General features: G+C 42.0%; 1 protein-coding gene across 1 annotated transcript in view; it reads right to left on the reverse strand.

Moving 5' to 3' along the window:
- LOC126341556 (abnormal spindle-like microcephaly-associated protein homolog) overlaps positions 1-25,506 on the reverse strand; it is a 199,413-nt gene that overhangs the window by 67,866 nt on the left and 106,041 nt on the right. The window contains exons 7-8 of the mRNA XM_050001783.1: positions 2,889-2,934; positions 2,701-2,804 (exon numbers count right to left, since the gene is read on the reverse strand). Of these exons, the coding sequence (XP_049857740.1) occupies positions 2,701-2,804; positions 2,889-2,934 (150 nt within the window). The remainder of the gene's footprint in view (positions 1-2,700; positions 2,805-2,888; positions 2,935-25,506) is intronic.

Consider the following 25,506-nt stretch of genomic DNA (forward strand, 5'->3'; position numbering starts at 1 on the left):
ACATTTGAGGGCATAGTTTGAAAAATACACTCCTGGAAATGGAAAAAAGAACACATTGACACCGGTGTGTCAGACCCACCATACTTGCTCCGGACACTGTGAGAGGGTTGTACAAGCAATGATCACACGCACAGCACAGCGGACACACCAGGAACTGCAGTGTTGGCCGTCGAATGGCGCTAGCTGCGCAGCATTTGTGCACCACCGCCGTCAGTGTCAGCCAGTTTGCCGTGGCATACGGAGCTCCATCGCAGTCTTTAACACTGCTAGCATGCCGCGACAGCGTGGACGTGAACCGTATGTGCAGTTGACGGACTTTGAGTGAGGGCGTATAGTGGGCATGCGGGAGGCTGGGTGGACGTACTGCCGAATTGCTCAACACGTGGGGCGTGAGGTCTCCACAGTACATTGATGTTGTCGCCAGTGGTCGGCGGAAGGTGCACGTGCCCGTCGACCTGGGACCGGACTGCAGCGACACACGGATGCACGCCAAGACCGTAGGATCCTACGCAGTGCCGTAGGGGACCACACCGCCACTTCCCAGCAAATTCGGGACACTGTTGCTCCTGGGGTATTGGCGAGGACCATTCGCAACTGTCTCCATGAAGCTGGGCTACGGTCCCGCACACCGTTAGGCCGTCTTCCGCCCACGCCCCAACATCGCAGCCTGCCTCCAGTGGTGTCGTGACAGGTGTGAATGGAGGGACGAATGGAGACATGTCGTTTTCAGCGATGAGAGTCGCTTCTGCCTTGGTGCCAATGACGGTCGTATGCGTGTTTGGCGCCGTGCAGGTGAGCGCCACAATCAGGACTGCATACGACCGAGGCACACAGGGCCAACACCCGGCATCATGGTGTGGGGAGCGATCTCCTAGACTGGCCGTACACCTCTGGTGATCGTCGAGGGGACACTGAATAGTGCACGAGACATCCAAACCGTCATCAAACCCATCGTTCTACCATTCCTAGACGGCAAGGGAACTTGCTGTTCCAACAGGACAATGCACATCCGCATGTATCCCGTGCCACTCAACGTGCTCTAGAAGGTGTAAGTCAACTACCCTGGCCAGCAAGATCTCCAGATCTGTCCCCCATTGAGCATGTTTGGGACTGGATGAAGCGTCGTCTCACGCGGTCTGCACGTCCAGCACGAACGCTGGTCCAACTGAGGTGCCAGGTGGAAATGGCATGGCAAGCTGTTCCCCAGGACTACATCCAGCATCTCTACGATCGTCTCCATGGGAGAATAGCAGCCTGCATTGCTGCGAAAGGTGGATATACACTGTACTAGTGCCGACATTGTGCATGCTCTGTTGCCTGTGTCTATGTGCCTGTGGTTCTGTCAGTGTGATCATGTGATGTATCTGACCCCAGGAATGTGTCAATAAAGTTTCCCCTTCCTGGGACAATGAATTCACGGTGTTCTTATTTCAATTTCCAGGAGTGTGTATATCATTACCAGTTTCATTCATTGCATAGAACTGAATAATTATATGATTAGTTACTGTTTTCAGTATCTGAAATACAAGCTTCATAAAAGGTAAAATTTTACTAGACACCTGATCTAAAATAACTTACAACTAAAAACAATAACATTCTCTAACGTCTATAAAGTGTGTACCCTTAAAGTGACAAGGAATAATTCTGATTAAAATTTTGTGATTTCTGTGACACTGTTTTTGTTACCTTGTACTACAACACCAGTGTTGTGCTCATCTTGACAAGAGAAGCTATCACAGAATGGCCATTGGCACCTATCATGATGGGGACAGAAAAATCACTGGGCAGTTGGCAGACCAGTCTCTGAGTGACAACCGGTTACTTTGGCTGTGAGCTACTTGCACAGCAACAATAACACCTCTGTCTGACTACATTTAGCGCTGCCTGTTAAATCACTGCATGTCTCATGATCACTGTCAACATATTGTACTTACATTTATAATGTTTAATTGTACACAGTGTGTGCTGCTGGTATGATAATAATAATATGTTGCCACTATAACCCAACATGGGCAGCAATAGGGATGAAACTGTTGCCAGAGCCTGTGATGAAGTTGTACATTCTGAGAATGACCAATATGTAACTTAGCCATTTTCCATGTGAATAGTTTTGTTTTCTCAACTGTGAAAGTATGAGTTAAACATTTTTGCATGATGGGTGCTGAGACTCAGTATGTATATATTCCCCACATTTTTGCTTGTAACAAATTTGAAAATTAACATCAAAAGTAAATTTACCATTCAAACTTTTCAATAATTTTATTTCTGTTTCTGATTATTTGTTGTTTACAGAAGACTGACATAGCCTAGGATTAATAACCAAAAGTTTCATTTCTAGGTTTTTGAGAAACATAGAGAAGTTCATTTTCCATGGAACATCACTTGGATTTTTTCCATATTTTCTTCCTGATTATTAATATTTTGTTTTCTTATTTTACTCCCATTTTTGTGAAAATACATGTTGTAACTAGCTGAGTTCAATAAACAACTAAGAAAGTAAGACAGTCATTGTGCAATTCGGTAGTTAACTTCTGGAGCCTGACAGACACCATGGGGTACCAGTTTTGTAACAAAATTGTGTGATACTAGTTAAGGATTAGGCAAAAAAAGGGTCACAAGGGCTCTCAATTTATCATTTGAAAAGTCAGCTGAAAAATTCATATTATAATTTATTTATAGAGTAAGTGATGTGATACTTACCTGAATGGACATGGCTGCTTGCTGTGCTTCATTCCAGCTGTGCCCTGTTCTCAACAGCAATGCCTCAATGATAGGGCTACGATACACGTCATATTTCTCAGTATCTGTTGGAGAGACATGTATGTCTTAACATGCACAGATAACAGTTCTTTTGTTAATTTTATGGAGAAAGGAATAGAAACACATACCAAATGGAAGTAACGATTTTCGAGACTTGTAACCACGGAATGCAGCCTGTAGATGTGACAAAAGAAGAAAATATGTTAAATAGTGACTTTGTTATATTTACTTCATTTAACAAGATTATAGTACAAGGTTTTAGTATTTTTCTCCTCTAAAACCAATCACTTTGCTCTGTAGATATAATGATGGAAGTGGAATGTGCATTGAGGAACAATGGTCACTCTGAATGAGTTTTGAAAGACAGACTTTGTGTAGCACTAACTTTTTATAACCACAAATTATGGCTCCCAGTGACTAACTGATGATACAACCTGTGACTGAATCCATTGGTGCAGACTGTTTTCTTACATGAAGAAAGAAGTGTGAGTTTTCATTTGATATGGATCACAGTGTCTGCTGTGCCAAGGAGGAGTCACATAACACCTATAGCACAATTAAGTGACACAGAGAGTTAAAAATAGTTGTAATGTGGCTCTGCCTGCTTATTCAGTGAAAGCTAGAGTTAGGGGGTTCATGATATGTCAGTGAACGTTGAGTCATCTTGACAAAAATGACAAAGACTAGCAGGTAAAAGAGAGCCATAATACCACATCTCCTGTTTGTAAGTCTGGACCAACAAAAAACAATCACAAACTTGAAATGAGTTTATTTTCCCATGGACATCTTGAGATATTATCCTTGTCGCCTATTCATAAGCAACAATGTGAATAGTGCATCAAGAAGGACTGCATGCAGTACTGACTGTAGCTCAGTGCTGTTCAACAATGAGAGTTGTTTCTGTCTTATACAAAGGTGACAATTATATTCAAGTTAACAAATATACTAGTGGAGGGGAAAACATATTGTGTGCTCATACAAGCCCTTAGGTCAAATAACAAGATTTATGGTACAGGACATAATAAACCAAACATGCTGATCACCTCCAATAGCTACCCAAGGAAAAACTACAAGTGACTTATAAAATATATACAATGTCATTAGCCCGAAGCTCTGATGATAGTGCAAAAGCCATCAGCCTCATTAAACATGTGTCTGACATATTTGCGTCTTGCTTGACTTTTGGATGGCACAGTAACTGACTATCACTCACTATGCCAAAATGCACAAGATGTTCAAAGACACAAATCATCTTCATATACCAAATTATTCCATCTTATTTGATGTGTTGGTGATCCTAGATACAAAATCATTTATATGACAGAACATGTCAAATTGGCTGCATGCATGTTATTCAAACTGGAAATATTAGCTGAGGAGTCTACTGTATCTGTCTCAATCATCACAAATAAAAATTCTGGTTAATGACTAGACTCTGTATTTTAATCAAACTAAGCAGGTAAATTCCTACCATATGTTCATCAAATTATTTCCAACAACGTGTAGCAACATTTGATAAGCAAACACAATGTGAAAATCCATGCTACTAGAGATATCTTTCATGAAGCACATACCGGGAGATCAAAAAGTCAGTATAAATTTGAAAACTTAATAAACCACGGAATAATGTAGATAGAGAGGTAAAAATTGACACACGTGATTGGAATGACATGGGGTTTTATTAGAACCAAAAAAAAAAAAAAAAAAAACAAAGTTCACGAAATGTCCAACACATGGGCATTGTTTGGTGATGGTCATGTGTTGAACCACTACTTTCGTCATGCTTGACCTCCTACGTCCCCAGACCTCAGTCCGTGCGATTATTGGCTTTGGGGTACCTGGAGTTGCAAGTGTATTGGTTAGGTTAGTGTTGTTTAACGTCCCGTCAACAATGAGGTCATTAGAGACGGAGCACAAGCTCGGGTTAGGAAAGGATGGGGAAGGAAATCGGCCATGCCCTTTCAAAGGAACCATCCTGGCATTTGCCTGAAACGATTTAGGGAAATCACGGAAAACCTAAATCAGGATGGCTGGAGACGGGATTGAACCGTCGTCCTCCCGAATGCGAGTCCAGTGTGCTAACCACTGCGCCACCTCGGTCAGGCAAGTGTATTGTGATCAACCGACATCTCTAGGGATGCTGAGAGACAACATCCGATGCCAGTGCCTCACCATAACTTCGGACATGCTTTACAGTGCTGTTCGCAACATTATTCCTTGACTACAGCTATTGTTGAGGAATGATGGTGGACATATTGAGCATTTCCTGTAAAGAACATCATCTTTGCTTTCTCTTACTTTGTTATGCTAATTATTGCAATTCTGATTAGAAGAAGCGCCATCTGTCAGACATTTTTTGAACTTTTGTATTTTTTTTGGTTCTAATAAAACCCCATGTCATTCCAAGCTTGTGTGTCAATTTGTACCTCTCTATCTACATTATTCCGTGATTTATTCAGTTTTCAAATTTATACTGAGTTTTGGATCACTCGGTATAAGATCAATTCTAAAATGAGAAAAAACACCACAAGCCACAATCTGATAAAAAATATGAGTACTGATTTACAACTATCAAAATTCAAGAGCTCAGATGTCAATTTAAGGCAACAGATCAGAGAAACCAAAAATTCTGAAACATATTATCACAAACAAAAACTGATAAATAACAAGTGTCTTTTAGCTACAAACTATGCTACTGGAAACAGATAATGATAGACTATTATAACTCATTGCACGTAAGTGATCAGTGTGTTGGACTCCCACATTGGAGGTCCAGAGTTCACCCCTGATGCTATCAGGGATTTTTCTTTGGTGGAAGGACAGAAATATGGTCCACCAAGCCTCGTAAGGCTGTTTTAGTAAGAAGTACGTACACCACCAAAATGACGCCATAGGGCATGTGATAAGATAGCAGCTGGCTGACATCATGTAGTCCTCCAGGCTTGTTCTGGATTTATTAGTTTATTTGCAGTATACTCTTTAGTCCAAAGCTGACTTTGATGAATAAAGTGATTGTCTAGCACATTAGAGTGATATACAGGGTGTTACAAAAAGGTACGGCCAAACTTTCAGGAAACATTCCTCACACACAAAGGAAGAAAATATGTTATGTGGACATGTGTCCAGAAACGCTTACTTTCCATGTTAGAGCTCATTTTATTACTTCTCTTCAAATCACATTAATCATGGAATGGAAACACACAGCAACAGAACGTACCAGCGTGACTTCAAACACTTTGTTAACAAGAAATGTTCAAAATGTCCACCGTTAGCGAGGATACATGCATCCACCCTCCGTCGCATGGAATCTCTGATGCACTGATGCAGCCCTGGAGAATGGTGTATTGTATCATAGCCATCCACAATATGAGCATGAAGAGTCTCTACATTTGGTTCCGTAGACAAGAGCTTTCAAATGCCCCCATAAATGAAAGTCAAGAGGATTGAGGTCAGAAGAGCGTGGAGGCCATGGAATTGGTCCGCCTCTACCAATCCATCGGTCACTGAATCTGTTGTTGAGAAGCGTACGAACACTTCGACTGAAATATGCAGGAGCTCCATCATGTATGAACCACATGTTGTGCCGTACCTGTAAAGGCACATGTTCTAGCAGCACAGGTAGAGTATCTCGTATGAAATTATGATAATGTGCTCCATTGAGTGTAGGTGGAAGAAACTAAAATGAGCTCTAACATGGAAATTAAGCCTTTCTGGACACATGTCCACATAACATCTTTTCTTTATTTGTGTATGAGAAATGTTTCCTGGAAGTTTGGCCGTACCTTTTGTAACACCCTGTATGCAGCAGTGGTCAGTGTGCACTGAGTGTTCCTGCAGTGGATTGTGCAGTAATTGTACACAGAATACACAGGTGTCCATGTCTGAGCAAGTCATGCAATTCTGGCCAAAAATGATGCATTTCTTTACACTGACACCAGAAAAACAGAAGAGACAGAATATGAGGTCTGGCTAAAAATAACTGGATTAGGGATAAAACATTCTTTATTTTCACTTCTTCATAAATTGTACATAACCTCTTCAAAATACTCTATTCCACAATCTTTCAATTCCACAATCTTTATACAGCTCCAAGTGAATTTTACACAGCTGAAAGCAATGTTTGAAGTTATCTTTTGAAAGCATGTACATGGTCTCCATCGTATCCCACATTTAACAGAACACTAATGCAGTATGTACAGGGGGGCTGTCCTGATAAAAAATCCGCGACACTGTTTTTCCACAACTCAGGTCACTTTCTTCTTACCTGTTCTGGCTAATATGCCTTCAGGCTCCCAATTCTTGTACGGACATTGAAAAACACAACCATTTAATTTTGACATTCTAGCCTTTTTCAGTTTTGGTAAATTGGGGCTCTTCTGGTGCACTGATTGGCACTCAGTTTCTGGCTCATAAGTGAAAAAACATGCTATATGTTACGTCAGATGGCCACTTGTAACGACTTCTGCACCACTTGTTACCAACAGACACAGGGGCTGCACCAAAGACTGAGACGGCATGGAGTTTTACAATTATTTATTGAACTTTCTTTACAATTTCTCCCACGTCATAGCTGCCCAGCCCTGCAGATCCCTCTGCCTGGAAGCTGCTGTGTAGATTCCCCATCAATGCGTGCAACGCGCGCTGCTCATCGCCCTCGGAGCCTCAGGTCACCAGTGCTCTGCTGAAGTCAGGATGCTCTGTAGTTGAGATAAACTCATCGCCGCTCAGCAGCCACTTTGGCGTGAGGTCAGCTGCCAATGTCTGCTGCACCGGCAGCTGGGAAGCCGTCAGTCGTGATGTCCGCAAGGTCCCATCATGGACGGACCACACGGTGTGGCCGGGTTGCCGTGAAGTCCGGGCGGCAGTCCCCAACGGCACCTGTGACCAAGACTGCACTGCGACTTGTCCTGCTAGAAGTTCTCGCTGTAGTTAGTCAGCCATGGTGCCGACCAAACTCGGGCTGAAGTTGACATCTGGCGGTGAACAGATGACTCCTGGGGGCTGGGACAGACTTCCGGAATCATCACCTACGAAGATTGAACATTCGGACATGGACCACATCCATCCTCAGATCCGAACGGCTTCCTAATGGCTTCTGTCTGTTGCCGCCTGCACTCCACTATTTATATCAGGCAGGAGGACGTTTTTTAACCTTGGTGGCAGCTTCTTGTTATTACTCTAGCAGTATATTGTAGCATAACTTAGCATGCTGGCCTCACTTCTCCTTACTCAGCACTCTCCAGGCTTCGCTTGGCGCTCAGTCTGTGTGCGTCCTTGCGTCAGCCGGTTGGTAATCTGCTACTGTCAGCAATGCTATCTGTGATACGCTTACTTCACAATGCTGCTATTGCCGGCTGCCTCTGTTTTGCCGTTCTCCACTGCGTGAAGCAACGCTTACTACATGTGGCCGCAACACTGCCTCCCCCTAAAAATTTAATTTGTCCTCGAATTTACACTATATATTAACTCTAGTTCTATCCTATATTCTACTTCTTCCCTAAATACCTCCAGGTTGCCCTGACTCATGCCCTACTGGTAATCCATTCTACAGGAATCTCGTGGAGTGGTCTTGCAGTAACATGCTGAATCCTCCATTTTAATAAGACATATACCACACCGATAAATACAGTCAACACAGTAATAGTACTGGTTGAAATACCAATGGTCAAGATGCTACATTTCCGCCTGCTATTGTACTCCTCCACATGCCTTAATAATTGCTGCAATCAAATTTGACATTTCTCCGAATTTACTAGTTTATCTATCGTTTGCAATAGTATAGCATCCAAGCTGCTCCCAGAATGAGATTTTCACTCTGCAGCAGGGGGTGCTCTTAACCGTGAAAGGCAAAGATCCCGAGTTCGAGTCTCAGTCCAGTACACAGTTTTAATCTACCAGGAAGTTTCATATCAGCGCAAACTTCAGTCACTTACACAGTTGCCTCATCAGATCAGGTGTGAAATTAGTACCTTGATCTGAGATTAAGGACTGAGGTATCCCATACCTGAGTAACCAATTATTAACTAGAGCTTGTGCCACCATACTTGCTTTCTGATCTGGTAATGCATCGATGACTAAATACCTAGAAAAGTGGTCAATCACTGTTAACACATACTTATTCCCTGCTGCACTCCTATTAAGTGGACCAAACACATCGATTCTGATTTGTTGGAAAGGTCTGTCTGCCTCTGATCATCTTTGAAGCTGAATCTTTTGATGGCTCAAGTCCACAGGCTATGCGCATGTCACACAATTCCTGACATACTCGTCCACGTCTTGATATCGTGTCCTCCACCAAAACTTTCCACTCTCAGCCTATTCATAGCTCTTCTCCTGCCATGTCCTGAAAGAAAATGGTCATGCACCTGTTCCAAAACTTCAGATCTTAACACTGCTGGTACGACGACACGTGGGCCGCATTTTCTCGACCTGCAAAGTAACCCGTCCTGTAATAGGAACTGTGGTTGCTTTCTGAACAATTGGCGATCACTATCCATGGCTTATACCCTTTTCCACTCATCTTCAGTCACCCCTGTTACTTGTAATACTGTCACTTTCCTGCTCAATGTGTCAGCATTGGCATGTTTCACACCTGGCTTGTGTATTACCTCATAATCGAACTCACTGACTTTCAGTGCCCGTCTCACTAGCCTACTCACTGGGCCTTTCAGACCTAATAACCATTTCAGAGCTAAATGATCCATCACAACCTTAAACCTTCTAGCGTACAGATAACATTGAAAGTACAAAATCCTGTATATCACCTCTAACAATTGCTTCTCTGCCATGGAGTAATTTTGTTCCACCTTGTTAAGTTGACATGACGCGAACGCAATCGGATGTTCTTTGCCATCAATTTCTTGCACAAGTACAACCCCAAGTGCATGATTAGATGTGAAACTTCCTGGCAGATTAAAACTGAGTGCCCGACCGAGACTCGAACTCGCCACCTTTGCCTTTCGCGGGCAAGTGCTCCACCAACTGAGCTACCGAAGCACGACTCAGGCCCGGTACTCACAGCTTTACTTCTGCCAGTACCTAGTTTCCTACCTTCCAAACTTTACAGATGCTCTCCTGCGAACCTTGCAGAACTAGCACTCCTGAAAGAAAGGATATTGCGGAGACATGGCTTAGCCACAGCCTGGGGGATGTTTCCAGAATGAGATTTTCACTCTTCAGCGGAGTGTGTGCTGATATGAAATTTCCTGGCAGATTAAAACTGTGTGCCTGACCAAGACTGGAACTCGGGACCTTTGCCTTTCGCGGGCAAGTGCTCTACCAACTGAGCTACCGAAGCACGACTCACACCCGGTACTCACAGCTTTACTTCTGCCAGTACCTCGTTTCCTACCTTCCAAACTTTACAGAAGCTCTTCTGTGAACCTTGCAGAACTAGCACTCCTGAAAGAAAGGATATTGAGGAGACATGGCTTAGCCACAGCCTGGGGGATGTTTCCAGAATGAGATTTTCACTCTGCAGCGGAGTGTGCGCTGATATGAAACTTCCTGGCAGATTAAAACTGTGTGCCCGACCGAGACTCGAACATGCCGCCTTTGTCTTTTGCGGGCAAGTGCTCTACCAACTGAGCTACCGAAGCATGACTCACGCCCGGTACTCACAGCTTTACTTCTGCCAGTACCTCGTCTCCTACCTTCCAAACTTTACAGAAGCTCTCCTGCGAACCTTGCAGAACTAGCACTCCTGAAAGAAAGGATATTGCGGAGACATGGCTTAGCCACAGCCTGGGGAATGTATCCAGAATGAGATTTTCACTCTGCAACGGAGTGTGCGCTGATATGAAACTTCCTGGCAGATTAAAACTGTGTGCCCGACCGAGACTCGAACTCGGGACCTTTGCCTTTCGCGGGCAAGTGCTCTACCAACTGAGCTAACGAAGCACGACTCACGCCCGGTATTCACAGCTTTACTTCTGCCAGTACCTAGTTTCCTACCTTCCAAACTTTACAGAAGCTCTCCTGCGAACCTTGCAGAACTAGCACTCCTGAAAGAAAGGATATTGCGGAGACATGGCTTAGCCACAGCCTGGGGAATGTATCCAGAATGAGATTTTCACTCTGCAGTGGAGTGTGCGCTGATATGAAACTTCCTGGCAGATTAAAACTGTGTGCCCGACCGAGACTCGAACACGCCGCCTTTGTCTTTCGCGGGCAAGTGCTCTACCAACTGAGCTACCGAAGCACGACTCAGGCCCCGTACTCACAGCATTACTTCTGCCAGTACCTAGTTTCCTACCTCCCTAACTTTACAGAAGCTCTCCTGCGAACCTTGCAGAACTAGCACTCCTGAAAGAAAGGATATTGCGGAGACATGGCTTAGCCACAGCCTGGGGGATGTTTCCAGAGTGAGATTTTCACTCTGAAGCGGAGTGTGCACTGATGCGCTGATATGAAACTTCCTGGCAGATTAAAACTGTGTGCCCGACCAAGACTCGAACTTGGGACCTTTGCCTTTCGCGGGCAAGTGCTCTACCAACTGAGCTACCGAAGCACGACTCACGACCGGTACTCACAGCTTTACTTCTGCCAGTACCTCGTATCCTACCTTCCAAACTTTACAGAAGCTCTCTGTAAAGTTTGGAAGGTAGGAGACGAGGTACTGGCAGAAGTAAAGCTCTGAGTACCGGGCGTGAGTCGTGCTTCGGTAGCTCAGTTGGTAGAGCACTTGCCCGCGAAAGACAAAGGTCCCGAGTTCGAGTCTCGGTCGGGCACACAGTTTTAATCTGCCAGGAAGTTTCATATCAGAGCACACTCCGCTGCAGAGTGAAAATCTCATTCTGTCATTAGATGTGTCACATTGTAGTATAAACTCCTTCGAAAAGTCTGGAAACTTCAAAACTGGATCTGATGTCAGTATCCGTTTCAACTCTTGAAATGCTTTCTCCCACTCTGGAGTCCACTGGAAGGTAACACCTTTTCTTAGCAACTTAGTAAGTGGCTTCGCTATTTCTGTGAACCCTTGTACGAATTTTCAATAATAGCTCACAAGACCAATATACGATTGCAGTTGTTTAACCGTTTCTGCAACCGCAGTTGTTTAACCGTTTGTGCAACCGGAAAATCTCGTACTGCAGAAGTGACACGAGGATCTGTCCGTACCCCATCCTGATTGATAACATGCCTGAGATAATTTACTTGCGCTTGTACAAAATGGCATTTATCCAAACTTAATGTTAGCCGTGCTGCCTCTAATCTTTTAAACACCTCCTCTAACCATTCCACATGCTGCTTTATATCTCTTGAAAAAACTATAATGTCATCTAGATACACCATGCATTTTTCGGTTTCAGCCCGCAAAGGACTCGGAAAAGTACTATAGGAGACTGACATACACGTACTATGTATACAAGAGCCATTTTCCAGAAACGAGGCATACCGAGCGAGGTGGCGCAGTGGTTAGCACACTGGACTCGCATTCGGGAGGACGACGGTTCAATCCCGTCTCCAGCCATCCTGATTTAGGTTTTCCGTGATTTCCCTAAATCGTTTCAGGCAAATGCCAGGATGGTTCCTTTGAAAGGGCATGGCCGATTTCCTTCCCCATCCTTTCCTAACCCGAGCTTGCGCTCCGTCTCTAATGACCTCGTTGTCGACGGGACGTTAAACAACACTAACCTAACCAATACACTTGCAACTCCAGGTACCCCAAAGCCAATAATCGCACGGACTGAGGTCTGGGGACCTGGGAGGTCAAGCATGACGAAAGTAGTGGCTCAGCACGCGACCATCATCAAACGATGCCCATGAGTCGGGAAACCTCTGAAATGTTGCTGGAGCGTTTTTTAGTCCAAACAGCATTTTTTTTTAATACTTGAAGTGACCACAATGCGTCGAAAATGCTGTTTTTGGTCTGTCCTCTGGACATACTTCATACTGGTGATAACCGCTTCGCAAATCCATAGTGGAGAAAAATTTACACTGCCCTAGGTTTTCTAATGTTTCTGTGGTAGTTGGAATCGGATATACGTCCGCCACTGTCCGTTCATTGAAATGTCCGTAATTGCAACAAAAGCAAAATTTTTTCGACCCATTCAATGTCTTCTTTGGGACTAGGACCACGCTAGTAGACCAAAGACTATTACTGGGCTGGATTATCCCATCTTCCAGTTGTTACTCTATTAATTGCTCTACTATTCGTTGTAATTGTTTCGGTAGTCTGTATGGCTTACGATACACTGGAGCATGATTCCCTGTCAGAATGCGATGCTCTGTTATCGATGTAGCAGGTAATGTACCCTGTGCTTTAAACAATGCTTTATACTTTAGTAATAATGCTTCCATACCCGAACGATCATTTCCTCTCAAATGATTTACCTTGTCACAAAGTGGAGACCTGCTGACAGTTTGCTTTACATTATAGTCTAGCCTCGAACTATCGATGTCCTCTTCATCCATTAACTCTACTGTGGCTATTACTAATCCCTTTGGCAGATCAACATCATCCTGCCTGAAGTTATCTAAACTCACCGGAACCAGAAACTGCCCATTTATGTCTGTTACCCGTGATACACTCCTACAAATAAAGCAATGCTTTTCGTCTAAAACCTCATTACTCGGTAGAGGCTCTACCAAGAATAACCCCTGCAGTGGCACATTGACATCCACCGGTACCCAGATCAACTTCCCTGTACCTGTTTGTACTTTGTGACACGAAATCACCTTTAATGCACTTGTACGCAGTATAGTTGGTATCGCCTTAGCTATCGGTGCACCTTGCTACTTTGAAACATTTGCAACAGCTGTACCCATTGAGAACAAGTTCCCATCGAGTTCCAGCGTATGTTGCAGAAGGTCAATTTTGGTGTGAAGTTTAATCAGAAAGTCCAACCCAAGTATCACTGAAAATCCCTGTCCCACAGTTGACAACACCTCCATTTGCTCGCGGAACCACACATTCCCTATCTTAAACTTGAGCTGTGCTGTCCCTAGTGGGTCTAATTTTTTATCACCTACTGTATGCAATCTGTATCCCAGAGCTTCCAATCCTTTCTTGCCCACGAGGTCCACACTGACAACTGATGCATGCGCTCCAGTATCCGCTAAAACTCTTCGCCATTTACTTTTTATCCAAACCATCAAACTACAATCTGCCTCTTCCTGCACTCTCCAAGTACCTCTTTTTACTGGGAATACCTCCCGATGGCAGGAACACTCCCTTTTTCGTTTAACAGTTTTTTACCTGCTGTATCATTACCCTGTTTTTTGGCTTTACACTGCTGTGCCTTATGCCCCATTTTCTGACAACTGAAACACTGTGGTTCCCGACATTGTCCCTTAAAATGACCTTGCATTCCACAACAGCAACACTCTTTGGAAAATGAAAAAAATTTTCTTGTCATTGAGCCTTCTAGTGGCGCTATCCACTTCCTGCAAATGTGTAGCTACACGCAATGCTGGTGCTAAGTCACTTGGTTTTTCCATCCGTATTCGGCGTGAATTCCGGCGAGACCCATCGCAAAAATGCGTCTAAAGCTCTATTCTCTGCTTCTTTCAATAGAACTTCATTTGCACTCACATCTTGCGTTAACTCATACGTGTGCGCATTCGTTTTCCTAATTCTGTCTGAAAATTCTTCTACCATTTCACCCGTTTTTTTGCATCATCCTCCCCTATGTTTCCTAAACCTTTGCAATAATCCCTCAGCCAACTCTGTGAACGTAGTAGCATTCTTTAACCTTTCATGGTGTCTTTGTGTCACCTACTAACTGTAACTTTGCCATTTGCAAACACATTTCATCCGACCAGCCACACATTCTTGCCGTACTACGTATGTCACCAATGAAAACAATCAGATCCTCTGATGTTTTATCCGAGAATGAAGGTATCAAATTAGCCACTGAACAATCTGCCACACCAGAAAAGACAGTACCCTTGCATTCTACACTATCATTTCCCGAACCTGATTGAGTATTTTGCAACAACTGTTGCTCCAACCTCTGCATGTGCTGCTTTTGCAACTTATTTTCTTCAATCAGTTTCTTAACTTGCTCTGTCAATGCAACTATGGCATCACCTGTCCCGGTTGCACGTGTCTCTGGCATTTTCTGTGTGGTATACCTCACCTCACAAAAATAAAACTGTATTACCCAGAAGCAAGTTAATTCCTAGCACGTCTAATGGCAAGCCATCTAGACTTACCACATTGCCCCGTTACATGACCATAAAAACCACACACATCACAAGTGCTTGGTACAAATTTATCGCAAGGAGCGATGTGACCTGTTAATCCACACACTACACATTTAGATGGTATTAAGTTAACATGACTATCATCCCCATAAAACTGCGGTAAGTCTACAGGGCTGCTAGGCCTTTCAGATGACACTCTCACATCCCTTAACATTACCCTCGACATGTCTAGCTACACAGAAAACATAGAGAGAAGGCAGTTGCTGGGCTCATCCTATTTGGTGTTTCTCGGTTGCTCTGTACAGTGCTAGTCAAAGTCGTGGTGTGGGTGCGCCTGACACCACTTGGCCATTTGTTATGACTTCTGCACCACTTGTTACCAGTAGACACAGTGGCTGCACCAAAAACTGAGATGGTGTGGAGTTTTACAATTATTTATTGAAATTTCTTTATAATATCTCCCTCATCATCGCTGCCCAACGCTGCGGTTCTCTCCGCCTGGCTGCTGCTGTGTAGATTCTCCTACAATGCACGCAACAAGCGCCGCTGATTGCCCTCAGAGCCTCAGGCCACCAGTGCTCCGCTGAAGTCAGGATGCCCTGTGGTTGAGATAAACTCGTTGCCGCTCAGCAGCCACACTGCCGTGAGGTCAGCTGCCAATGCCTGCTGCACCGGCGGCTGGGAAGTCATCGGTTGCGATGTCTGCAAGGTTCCATCATGCATGGACCACGCAGCGTGGCTGGGTTGTCGTGAAGTCCAGACATCAGTCCCTGGCAGCGCCTGTGACCAAGACCGCACTGCGGCTGGCCCTGCCGGAAGTTCTCGCTTTAGTTAGCCAGACATGGTGCTGACCGATTTCGGGGAGAGCTCCAAAGCTGAAGTTGACATCTGGCGGTGAACGGATGACTTCTGCAAGCTGGAACAGACTTCCAGAATCATCACCTACGAAGACCGAACATTCGGACACGGACAGCATCCGCCCTCAGATGTGAACTGCTTCCTACTGGCTTCTGTCCATTGCTGCCTGTGCTCCACTATTTATATCCGGCAGGAGGACGTTTTTTACCCTCGGTGGCAGCTTCTTGTTATTACTCTCACAGTATATTGTAGCGTAACTTAGCGTGCTGGCATCACTTCTCCTTACTCAGGACTCTCCAGGCTTTTCTTGGTGCTGTGTGAGTCCTTGCGTCAGCTGGTTGGTAGTCTGCTACTGTCAGCAATGCTATCTGTGCTGCACTTACTTCGCAATGCCGCGATCGCTGACTGCTTCTGTTTTGCCATTCTCCACTGCTTGAAGCAACGCTTACTACATGTCACAGCAACATATATCAAATTATTACATTTCACAAAATTTTGGGTACTTTTTGATGGTTTTCCCAGAGCCAGTGCAGATATTCATTCAAGAGTCTCTCTGTTCGGGCAACAGGTTCTTGGGCACTGTATTTGAACAAATTTTTCTCATGTGAAAATGCCTATGTAAAATCTGCTGTACTGTTTCTTTATCTATTCTTGCAAGATCAACAACCTCGCAAATTCTCAACTGATGGTCTTTTTGTATTAACCTTTCACAATTACAAGGACCGAGCGACCTGGCTGCCCAGCCAGCTGGCGTGAGGAAACGCAGTGTGCGCCTGGCCGGTGGGTCGCGGATTCAGCCCTGTGGTCACTGTAGGCTATGGCCACTGCAGGCTTCCCACACATTCCGTCATACATAGAACCATTGTTTGGTAATATTCTTCCTAAAAACAGGATACCCTGTATGGTCACAGTGGTTATACTTTCTGATAACCATGAAAGAGAGTTTCGAAACTAACCAAGACTTCCAGTTATATGTTTATTATGGGCTGAAAAACAGTTGATTTGGAAAAATGATGGAAACTTTTTAAATAGTAATCCCTGTAACTTGAGACTAATACCATCAATGTATGTATCTAAAACATATTAAAATCTCAATAACATTGAACAAATGTGTTGCAAGACAGATAGTTTTAAAGTGAGTAGTGTATAGCAAAAACGCCCAAATCTTGGACAATTCTTGTTTCTATCTAAAATAAAAAATAATTATAGAAATTTAAAACCAAATTTGACTCAGAGTTAAACAAAGAATATATGTGGATAAGTCATTTTGTGATAGGCTCACAGATTCATTTGTAATTAAAGCCTAAGTCGATTCTCCACAGTAAGAAATAGGATAGTAAATGTCTACCTTCTTCCTGATTGCTGTTTACTTTTACAGGTCAGCACGTACAGTACAGTTTACCTTAGTGGTTTCCCATCCTCATTTTTGACGCAGCCTTGGGACTGCCACTGGCTAACTTAAAAATCATTTTTTCTTACTTTCATTTACTTTTTTACTTTTGTTTTTTACTTTCTTTTACTTGAGACATACACAGTTACTAAAACATCAAAATATTTCTTTAGTGTGTGAAGTTTTTCAAAACATGGCATCATGCAGAGAGCCACATCACACTTTTTGCATCTTATGTGTGTCAGTTTTCATTGTGAATGAGCAGTGTGTACTACACAGCATCTCTGGGAAATCTCCTTTTTCTCCATTGTTATGAGGAATACTAGATAATGTCCTTCTTTATTCTGCAGTTGGAAAGGGGTTTCTTCTTTGGCTGTGTGTGGGATCACACTTTTATATGTTATGACTATGAAATTTGTCAAGAAACTGATGGATTGTCTACAATTGGTATTTCATTAGTTGTATCTTCTGTTGTTTTTGAATTTCAAAAATAGTTTTTGCATTAAGTGTACACAAGTCAGTCAAATGAAACAATACTTTCTTGTCCACATCATTGTTTTTTGGATGCACTTTACAGAAGACAACAGCATGTCTGTCTTATCACCTGCACCCATTGACTTATTATAGATGGCAAGACAGGTAAGGTTTAATTTGTTTTGGCCTGTTCTATGTTCTTTTTTCTCTGTCTCCACAAACTCTGGTCCATTTATGATGGAAATCATCCAAACTTCTTTCTTCTCCATCCATTTTAGTATCACTAATGTTCCACAGGACTTGAACTGTATTTCCCCATTTTTCAGCTTGTCTGGCAACAGTGGTAGATGTTTCCTGTTTTTGCGTACTGTTCCAATGGTGTCTGTACATTTATTATGGAGCCACAGGAATAATTCAGGGCTTACATATCAATTGTCTAAATAAATGATACGATCTTTGTTGAGGCATGGCAATAACAAACTCACAACAACATCACCTGATTTTCCCTAATCAGCATTTCCATATTCTATTTCCGTGGTGGCACCAACATAGACAACAGAATCCGAAATATAACTGGTTTGTATGTCACAAAGGACAACAATTTTAATGCCAAAATGGGTACATTTATTTGGTATGTACTGCTTAAATCAGAGCCTACCTTTGAAGAGCAGCACACTTTCATTGATCATTAGGTGTTCAAAGGGGACTACTGCTTCGTGGAATTTATTTTTTATATAATCTACAATGAGATGTATTTTTAGAAGAATATCTTGGGATGCCATGTAATTGTCACTGAAGTGCAATAAATGCAGGATCAGCTTATACCAGTTTCCGGCCATTATGATATAAAATATTGGTGTTTGAAGCAAAGAATCCTTCAACTATTATTCATTCACTTCTAACTTTTTACTTCTATGCATAAGCAAAGAACACGCTAGGAGACAATAAAATTCTGCTGGCTCTGTATGCTTACAGTGTGCTAATCTCCTGGGTACTGTCGTCATTTTTTCAGTAATAAATTTATAATAATGACTGATCTGTGTACAGATGGCAAAAACAAGATAAAAAAATCTAAATGACAAGCTGAATCATCAAAGTCTGCTTTTAACCCACTAAATGTGTTCACATAATGGTGTCATTTAATCACTGGGTGATTCTCCATCCAGTCATACTTTCTTTTTCCTGATGAAGTTTCACTTACTTTATCTTCTTTTCTGTCTTCAGATGAAGAATCTTCTGTTCATGATGTTGAAGATTCAGAAATACATCCAGACGCATCCAACTCTTTGTCGGAAGAAAGCTCTGCAGTATCAATACAATCTTTGTTGCTACTATTCATAAGAATATCCATGATTTCCTCGTTCCAATAAATTGTGTTCCAACATGGCAAAGGCTACACAAGCAAACGCTGTCGTCCCACTAGGAGTGAAAAGAGGACTGGCCCAATGTTAGACTCATAAGCAGAAAGGGCCCAGGAGAGGTGAAATCTAAAGTGCTTTCCTACATCACAAAGAAGACCAGATAACGACACTGTTGTCAGAAATGTGGACAACAGCAAGTAGCCATTCTATTGTGTACATTTACCTGCTCCTGATGTTGGGCATATATCAATGCCATCAGCCATCTGGACTTACCGCCTGCCGGACAAACATGAATGCCCATAGCCATCTGGACTTTCTGCCCTCTGGGTGTACATCTATGCCCATAGCTGTCTGGGTTTTCTACCTGCTGAGCATACATGTATGGCCGTAGCTGTGAAAGGGTTAAACTACCAAATTTTTCAATGTTTTTGTCAATTTTTGATGTAGAGGACCACTCTGGATGTGACTCATCTTCAATTTCCACTCATACCTCTTGGGGCTCCTTAAACATCTCAAAAACTGGAGTGCTTGAAAGAGATTCATCACCATGCACTTGTTTCAAGAAGGAATGTGCCTCTGTTCTGGAACTTCCGAGTTTTATCAAAAATTTCATTTTAAAGTACTGAGTATTTCTTCAATGGGCTGCAGAGACATGAACAGATAGTGGAAATGGAGAATAGAGATGTCTTGTGACTCATCAGTGTAGCTTTTGATGCAGATACCCACACTGTTTATGTACTAAGGTAAAAATAACAGCAGCAGTTGCATTTTCTACTTGTGGATCTTCTGACTGTCAGCCATAGTCAAAGCTTTCAGCAAGTGTAGTCAGTGAGTGATTGTGGGTCAGAGAGTGGCGGTAACAATTCAGACAATCTGAAAATTTGGAGAGAATAAATCACTATAGATAGACTATGGATGACAAGAAATCAGTCATTAATTCTGAATGCACTGAACAGATTAAGGTTGAGGCAAAGCCAGAGTTTAATAATATAAAATTGAACTTTGGTAATAAAATTAGGACTATTAAATAAGCAATTGTCAATAAATTTGGAAATCTGAAATAAGATTCTGGGAAAGTTAAACTATATTTTGGGAAAATAAAAACAGAGCTTGACAATAAATTTAATTATGTTGGAGCTAAATTCAGGAAATGAAATTAGATATTAGTCATAAAACAGGGGAGGTTTGAGGTAAATTTAGTCAACTGGAGAACTGTCTCAATGATAGAGTAACTGAAGTGGAGAGGGAATCATCAACAAAAGTGGAAGCTGTAGAAAGTGATCTTTGGGAACGAATTGAGGCACAGAAATGAAATGTGCAAAATGTGAAAAGGAGACCAAATCATCAATGAAATTGTGAAACAGATGCATACCTTAATTTAAGAGTAAGAGAGAAGCAGGAATAAAAACAGAGAAAAATAGATGAATAGCGACTTGAGGGTATTATGTACGACTTTGTACACAACGATACAGAGAGGTGGGTTACAGAGTGATGCAGCAACTGTCATCGTAGAAAAGCTGGAAAAGAGCAGCAATGACTAGCAAACAAGTTAACACGAGAAACATCTCTCCAAGCATACGAAGACTCATTACAAATAATGCAGCAAAAACCAGAATCCACATATCTCAGTGTCAATGAAGATCATAGTTTTGTGGCTCCAACCGCAAGTGGGCTGAGTGGCTGCCTCCAGACATTCTGTATTGCAGCAGCAGAGGCTGCTCATAGTACAGAGCTGCTGGAGGTGTGGCTCAGTGGACATGCACAGCTGAGCCCACCAGATCCCTTGCAACCCCAATAGGCATAAGATGGAAACTTGCCATTCTGCTACCAACCTTTATATGCATGGGATGGTACCAAGACATGACACCACAGATGGAAGCCATAAATGTTCTTGCTGTTTGTCAAGCAGGTGTTGTAACAGGATATACCACGGGGAAGAGGTCATGCACAACACCATTATATTGGGAAAGTATGTAGTAAGCTGTATATTTCTTGGCAGCATGCAAAGATAATTTTATTGTGGGAATAAGGTATGCAAATATATTTAGTAAGTGACAGTTTGATTGAGTTTTTAAATGGTGCAAGCTGCTGAGATGGAAAAGAGAGTATTTGGGAATTTTGTCAGGATGAGATTAAACGGTAATTCATTAGGATGGGTGGTTAAGAGTGTTGGCAGTGGTTTCTGTTGTGTAGCAAAATTAAGGGGGCTTGGAAAATTGGGGAATTGGGTGTTGAACAGAGAATGGTATATATTTCAAGGACATATACAACAGTTTTGAAGAGACACACCCTTAGATAGCAATACTTGTGTAATTCTTATAGAAAAAGAATGAAAGGTGAATAGTGAAATTTAAGGTGGCTTGGAAACTTGGGGAATTGGGTGTTGAACAGAAAATGGTATATATTTCAAGCACATATAGAACAGTTTTGAAGAGACACGCCCTTAGATACCAATACTTGTGTAATTCTTACAGAAAAAGAATGACGGGAGGATAGCGAGGTAGATCTGTTGAAGAAAACAGAATACAATGGCAAATGACATACTCATAGTTGCAGGGAATGGAATATCTACATCTACATAAATACTTTGCAATACCACTTTGATGTGTATGATAGAAGGTATCTTATATGGTCTCACATGTTAAATTTTCTTCATTCCAAGTGCATATAGTGTACAGTTGTTGTTGTGACCTTCAGTGCTGAGACTGGTTTGATGCAGCTCTCCATGCTACTCTATCCTGTGCAAGCCTCTTCATCTCCCACTACCTACTGCAGCCTACATCCTTCTGAACCTGCTTAGTGTATTCATCTCTTGGTCTCCCTCTACGATTTTTACCCGCCACACTGCCCTCCAATACTAAAATGATGATTCCTCGATGTCTCAGAACATGTCCTACCAACCGATCCCTTCTTCTAGTCAAGTTGTGCCACAAGCTCCTCTTCTCCCCAATTCTATTCAATACCTCCTTATTAGTCATGCGATCTACCCATCTAATCTTCAGCATTCGTCTGTAGCACCACATTTCGAAAGCTTCTATTCTCTTCTTGTCCAAAGTACTTATCGTCCATGTTTCACTTCCATACATGGCTCCACTTCCATACAAATACTTTCAGAAACGACTTCCTGACATTTAAATCTATACTCGATGTTAACAAATTTTTCTTCTTCAGAAATGCTTTCCTTGCCATTGCCAGTCAACATTTTATATCCTCTCTACTTCAACCATCAAATAGCCTTTCGCTCCCTATATTTTACCCCTGCCACCTCCAGAATTTGAAAGAGAGTATTCCAGTCAACAATGTCAAAAGCTTTCTCTAATTCTACAAATGCTAGAGACATAGGTTTGCCCTTCCTTAGTCTGGCTTCTAAGATAAGTCGTAGGGTCAGTATTGCCTCACGTGTTCCAACATTTCTACGGAATCCAAACTGATCTTCCCCGAGGTCGGCTTCTACTAGTTTTTCCATTTGTCTGTAAAGGATTCGTTGTAGTATTTTGCAGCTGTGACTTATTATACTGATAGTTTGGTAATTTTCACATCTGTCAACAACTTATGTGATCATCCCATGTCAAATATCTATAATTTCTTACAATCATATGTTTGTATGACTTGACTGATTCTAGTTGTGAATCACTGATGTTGTTGTTGGGCTATTATCACATTTTTGTTTATGTTTCAGTGCAGTAAATTTAGTGAAACTTGTTTACATGTTCTTTTCGCTTTCCAGAAATTTATGTAGAGTGTACCCTTTCTTATTTAATTCATATTTCTGGAACAGAGTAATAATTTTAAATTGTTTGCCCAAATAGTTTGTTTACTTACAGCTGTGTATTAGCCAAATTTTAGCAAATGTGTTTTTTTTGGTAATTTAATTAACTTATTTCTACTACAGAATTATTGTTATCATAAGTGACAAACTGTCCAACTTACCACAGAACTGTTAGTACTGGGGTATGGTGTGATGGACACTGTTTTTTTTTTTCCATTCGGGTGACAGTAGTGGCATGGGAATTGGGAAGGTAAATGAGGCTTTCTAATGGTTTTGTAGGATATGTAATAGGGATAGAAACATAGTGGAACATGAGTGGAAAACATCTGTGATTCAGGCCGAATTAGATAAGGCTAGGTTAAGGAGGGAAAAGGGTAAAGATAGGTGGGAAATGGCAATAAACTGTCAACTACAAATATGAGGTAGTCAGTAAAGATAAAGCAAATTTTGCTTTAGGTATTTCTCTTGGTAGAGGTGTGGGTCAGCTTTTACAGGATGAACTAGGATCAGAATACCAGGTTACTATATCTTTTTCTTTTAATCTGTTGCTGGTCCACAGTAGGTGACAAAGGATTTAGGATCACTTTGTGAAGACCACACCATGGAAGAGACCATGATTACAGCAGGTAGGCTTGGCAATAACATTAATAGATATCCTGTATACAATATAAAGTGTGACTTGGTAAAGATTACATGGGCATTGAGGTAAACTAATATTGAGTTCATGGCAGCAGTACCGCAGAAATGTGTAAATGGCAAAACTGAAGTTTACAGATGGCACAAAACTAGTGGCGAACAGTGTCTGAGCGTGAAAAGATTTACCATAAAATCAAATTTTGGCAATAGTCTGACATGCATGGGAATGAGGCAAACCAAGTAGGGTGAGCTTGGCAATGGTACCTTGCAGATGCATATTCCAGAGTCTGAGTCTGAGCTCAAGCTCAATTCAAGCTCCCCACAGGTGTATACTTGTTAATTTGGTAGTGTTCATATTGTTTTTGTTTTCTCATGTCTACAATGTACATGACACCCTGCTGGTCACGAAGACAGCATTCTGTTTTGTTTTGGACATGCATCCATTGGTTTCCAACAATCATACAATACACTCATATCAATGAGAGGTGTATACCCTCCAGGACAGTGTTCAAGTTGAACTATATGCACTAACACCATTTACTGCAGTTACATGTCCATGAATGCATAGACATTTATGAACAGATCTTATTTAAAAGTTGGTCATTTACTGATATGTCTCAAATAAATGTATTTATGACAAATGTGCTCTTTATCTGTTCTCATACCACAGCCTTCTTGAACATAGCACACAGGTGTGGCAGAAAAACCAGCTTACTGGCATGTTCCCACTTCACTGGTGACTCTGACATGATCTTTAAACTAGCACTTGCTGACAAACTTCCATTATTATAGTGACATTTAACTGCAACTGGACTAAAGCTTACATCCTCATGTATGAACCATGCCTTGTTGGTGGACAAATTACCAAGTTTTCTGTATGAACATTTTTCTCGTGTATGCTACACTTGTGAACATTGTAGTGTTATCTTTTGTGTTCCCTAGTGCCAACAGCATTGGCTCTGGAGAACTTTACCCTTTGAACAAACAATTGTGTTCTTTCCCCATAGTTCTATGTGGATGCTTTTTGAATTTTGGAGGTTCAATTTTCTGTGTTTCATGGTATTTTTGGTGTGTGGTTTTCCCTGGCATGAGAACTTAGTTCATAAGCTAGATGGCAATCTTAGAGGAACTGCAAAAGGCAGTAAAAGAACTGTTAGCATGCAGTGAGGCACTGGAAAGTGAGTTACAGACACACCCCACACCATGCAGGGATTCCGCCCTCCCGATGCTGGCTGCAGAAAACATCCACACAAAAAGCTGCCACAATGATGCCTGCTACTGTTACTGGAGTGATAACAAGAACAGGATGGGTGTTAGGTAGGCTGATGCCTTTTTAGCCATTTATGTGACAGTCATGAAAATATATTTAAGATTTTTTGATTTTTTCCCCCTGGGGACTATTTCACTTTGGTTCTGTGGAAGTTGCACGAGTGTATTTGTTCTTCTTTGTAAATATTTACTGTGTATTTCTTTTTCTCCATAGGTTCTAAATCCATGAGGATCTTCTCACTATGGATCTGCTGGAGTAAAAAGAACATATAATCTAATGATAAGATACCACATTTTTGTTTTGTACATAATTTTGTATTTCTGTACATTTTAAGCAAGTTGCTAATATTTGCACCAGTTTGGAATATTTCTGCAGGTTCCTTGACTTTAATTAATCATAAATAACTGCACTATCCATAATAAACTCTGAGTTTGCTAGTAATATTGTCTGGCAGGTCATTAACATAAAACATGAACAACAAGAGGCTCAAGCACTTCTTTGGTGCATATCTTAGGATACTTCTACATCCTTTAAAAGTAAACAATGGAAAATCCAGGATGGAATGTAACAATATTACAAAAAGGAAAGTTACCACTCACCATATAGTGGAGATGCTGAGTCACAGATAGGCACAACAAAAGGACTGTCACAAATAAAGCTTTAGGCCCATAAGGCCTTCGTCAAAAATAGATCTCTCTCTCTCTCTCTCTCTCTCACACACACACACACACACAAATGTAAGTCACACACATGACAGTCGTGTGTGTGTGTGTGTGAGTTGCATTTCCATGAATGTGTGTGTGTGTGTTTGTCATCTCATTTTAAATATTTAGTTTGACAG

The sequence above is a fragment of the Schistocerca gregaria genome, chromosome 1, assembly GCF_023897955.1.
Source record: "Schistocerca gregaria isolate iqSchGreg1 chromosome 1, iqSchGreg1.2, whole genome shotgun sequence".
NCBI classification, from domain to species: Eukaryota; Metazoa; Arthropoda; class Insecta; order Orthoptera; family Acrididae; genus Schistocerca; species Schistocerca gregaria.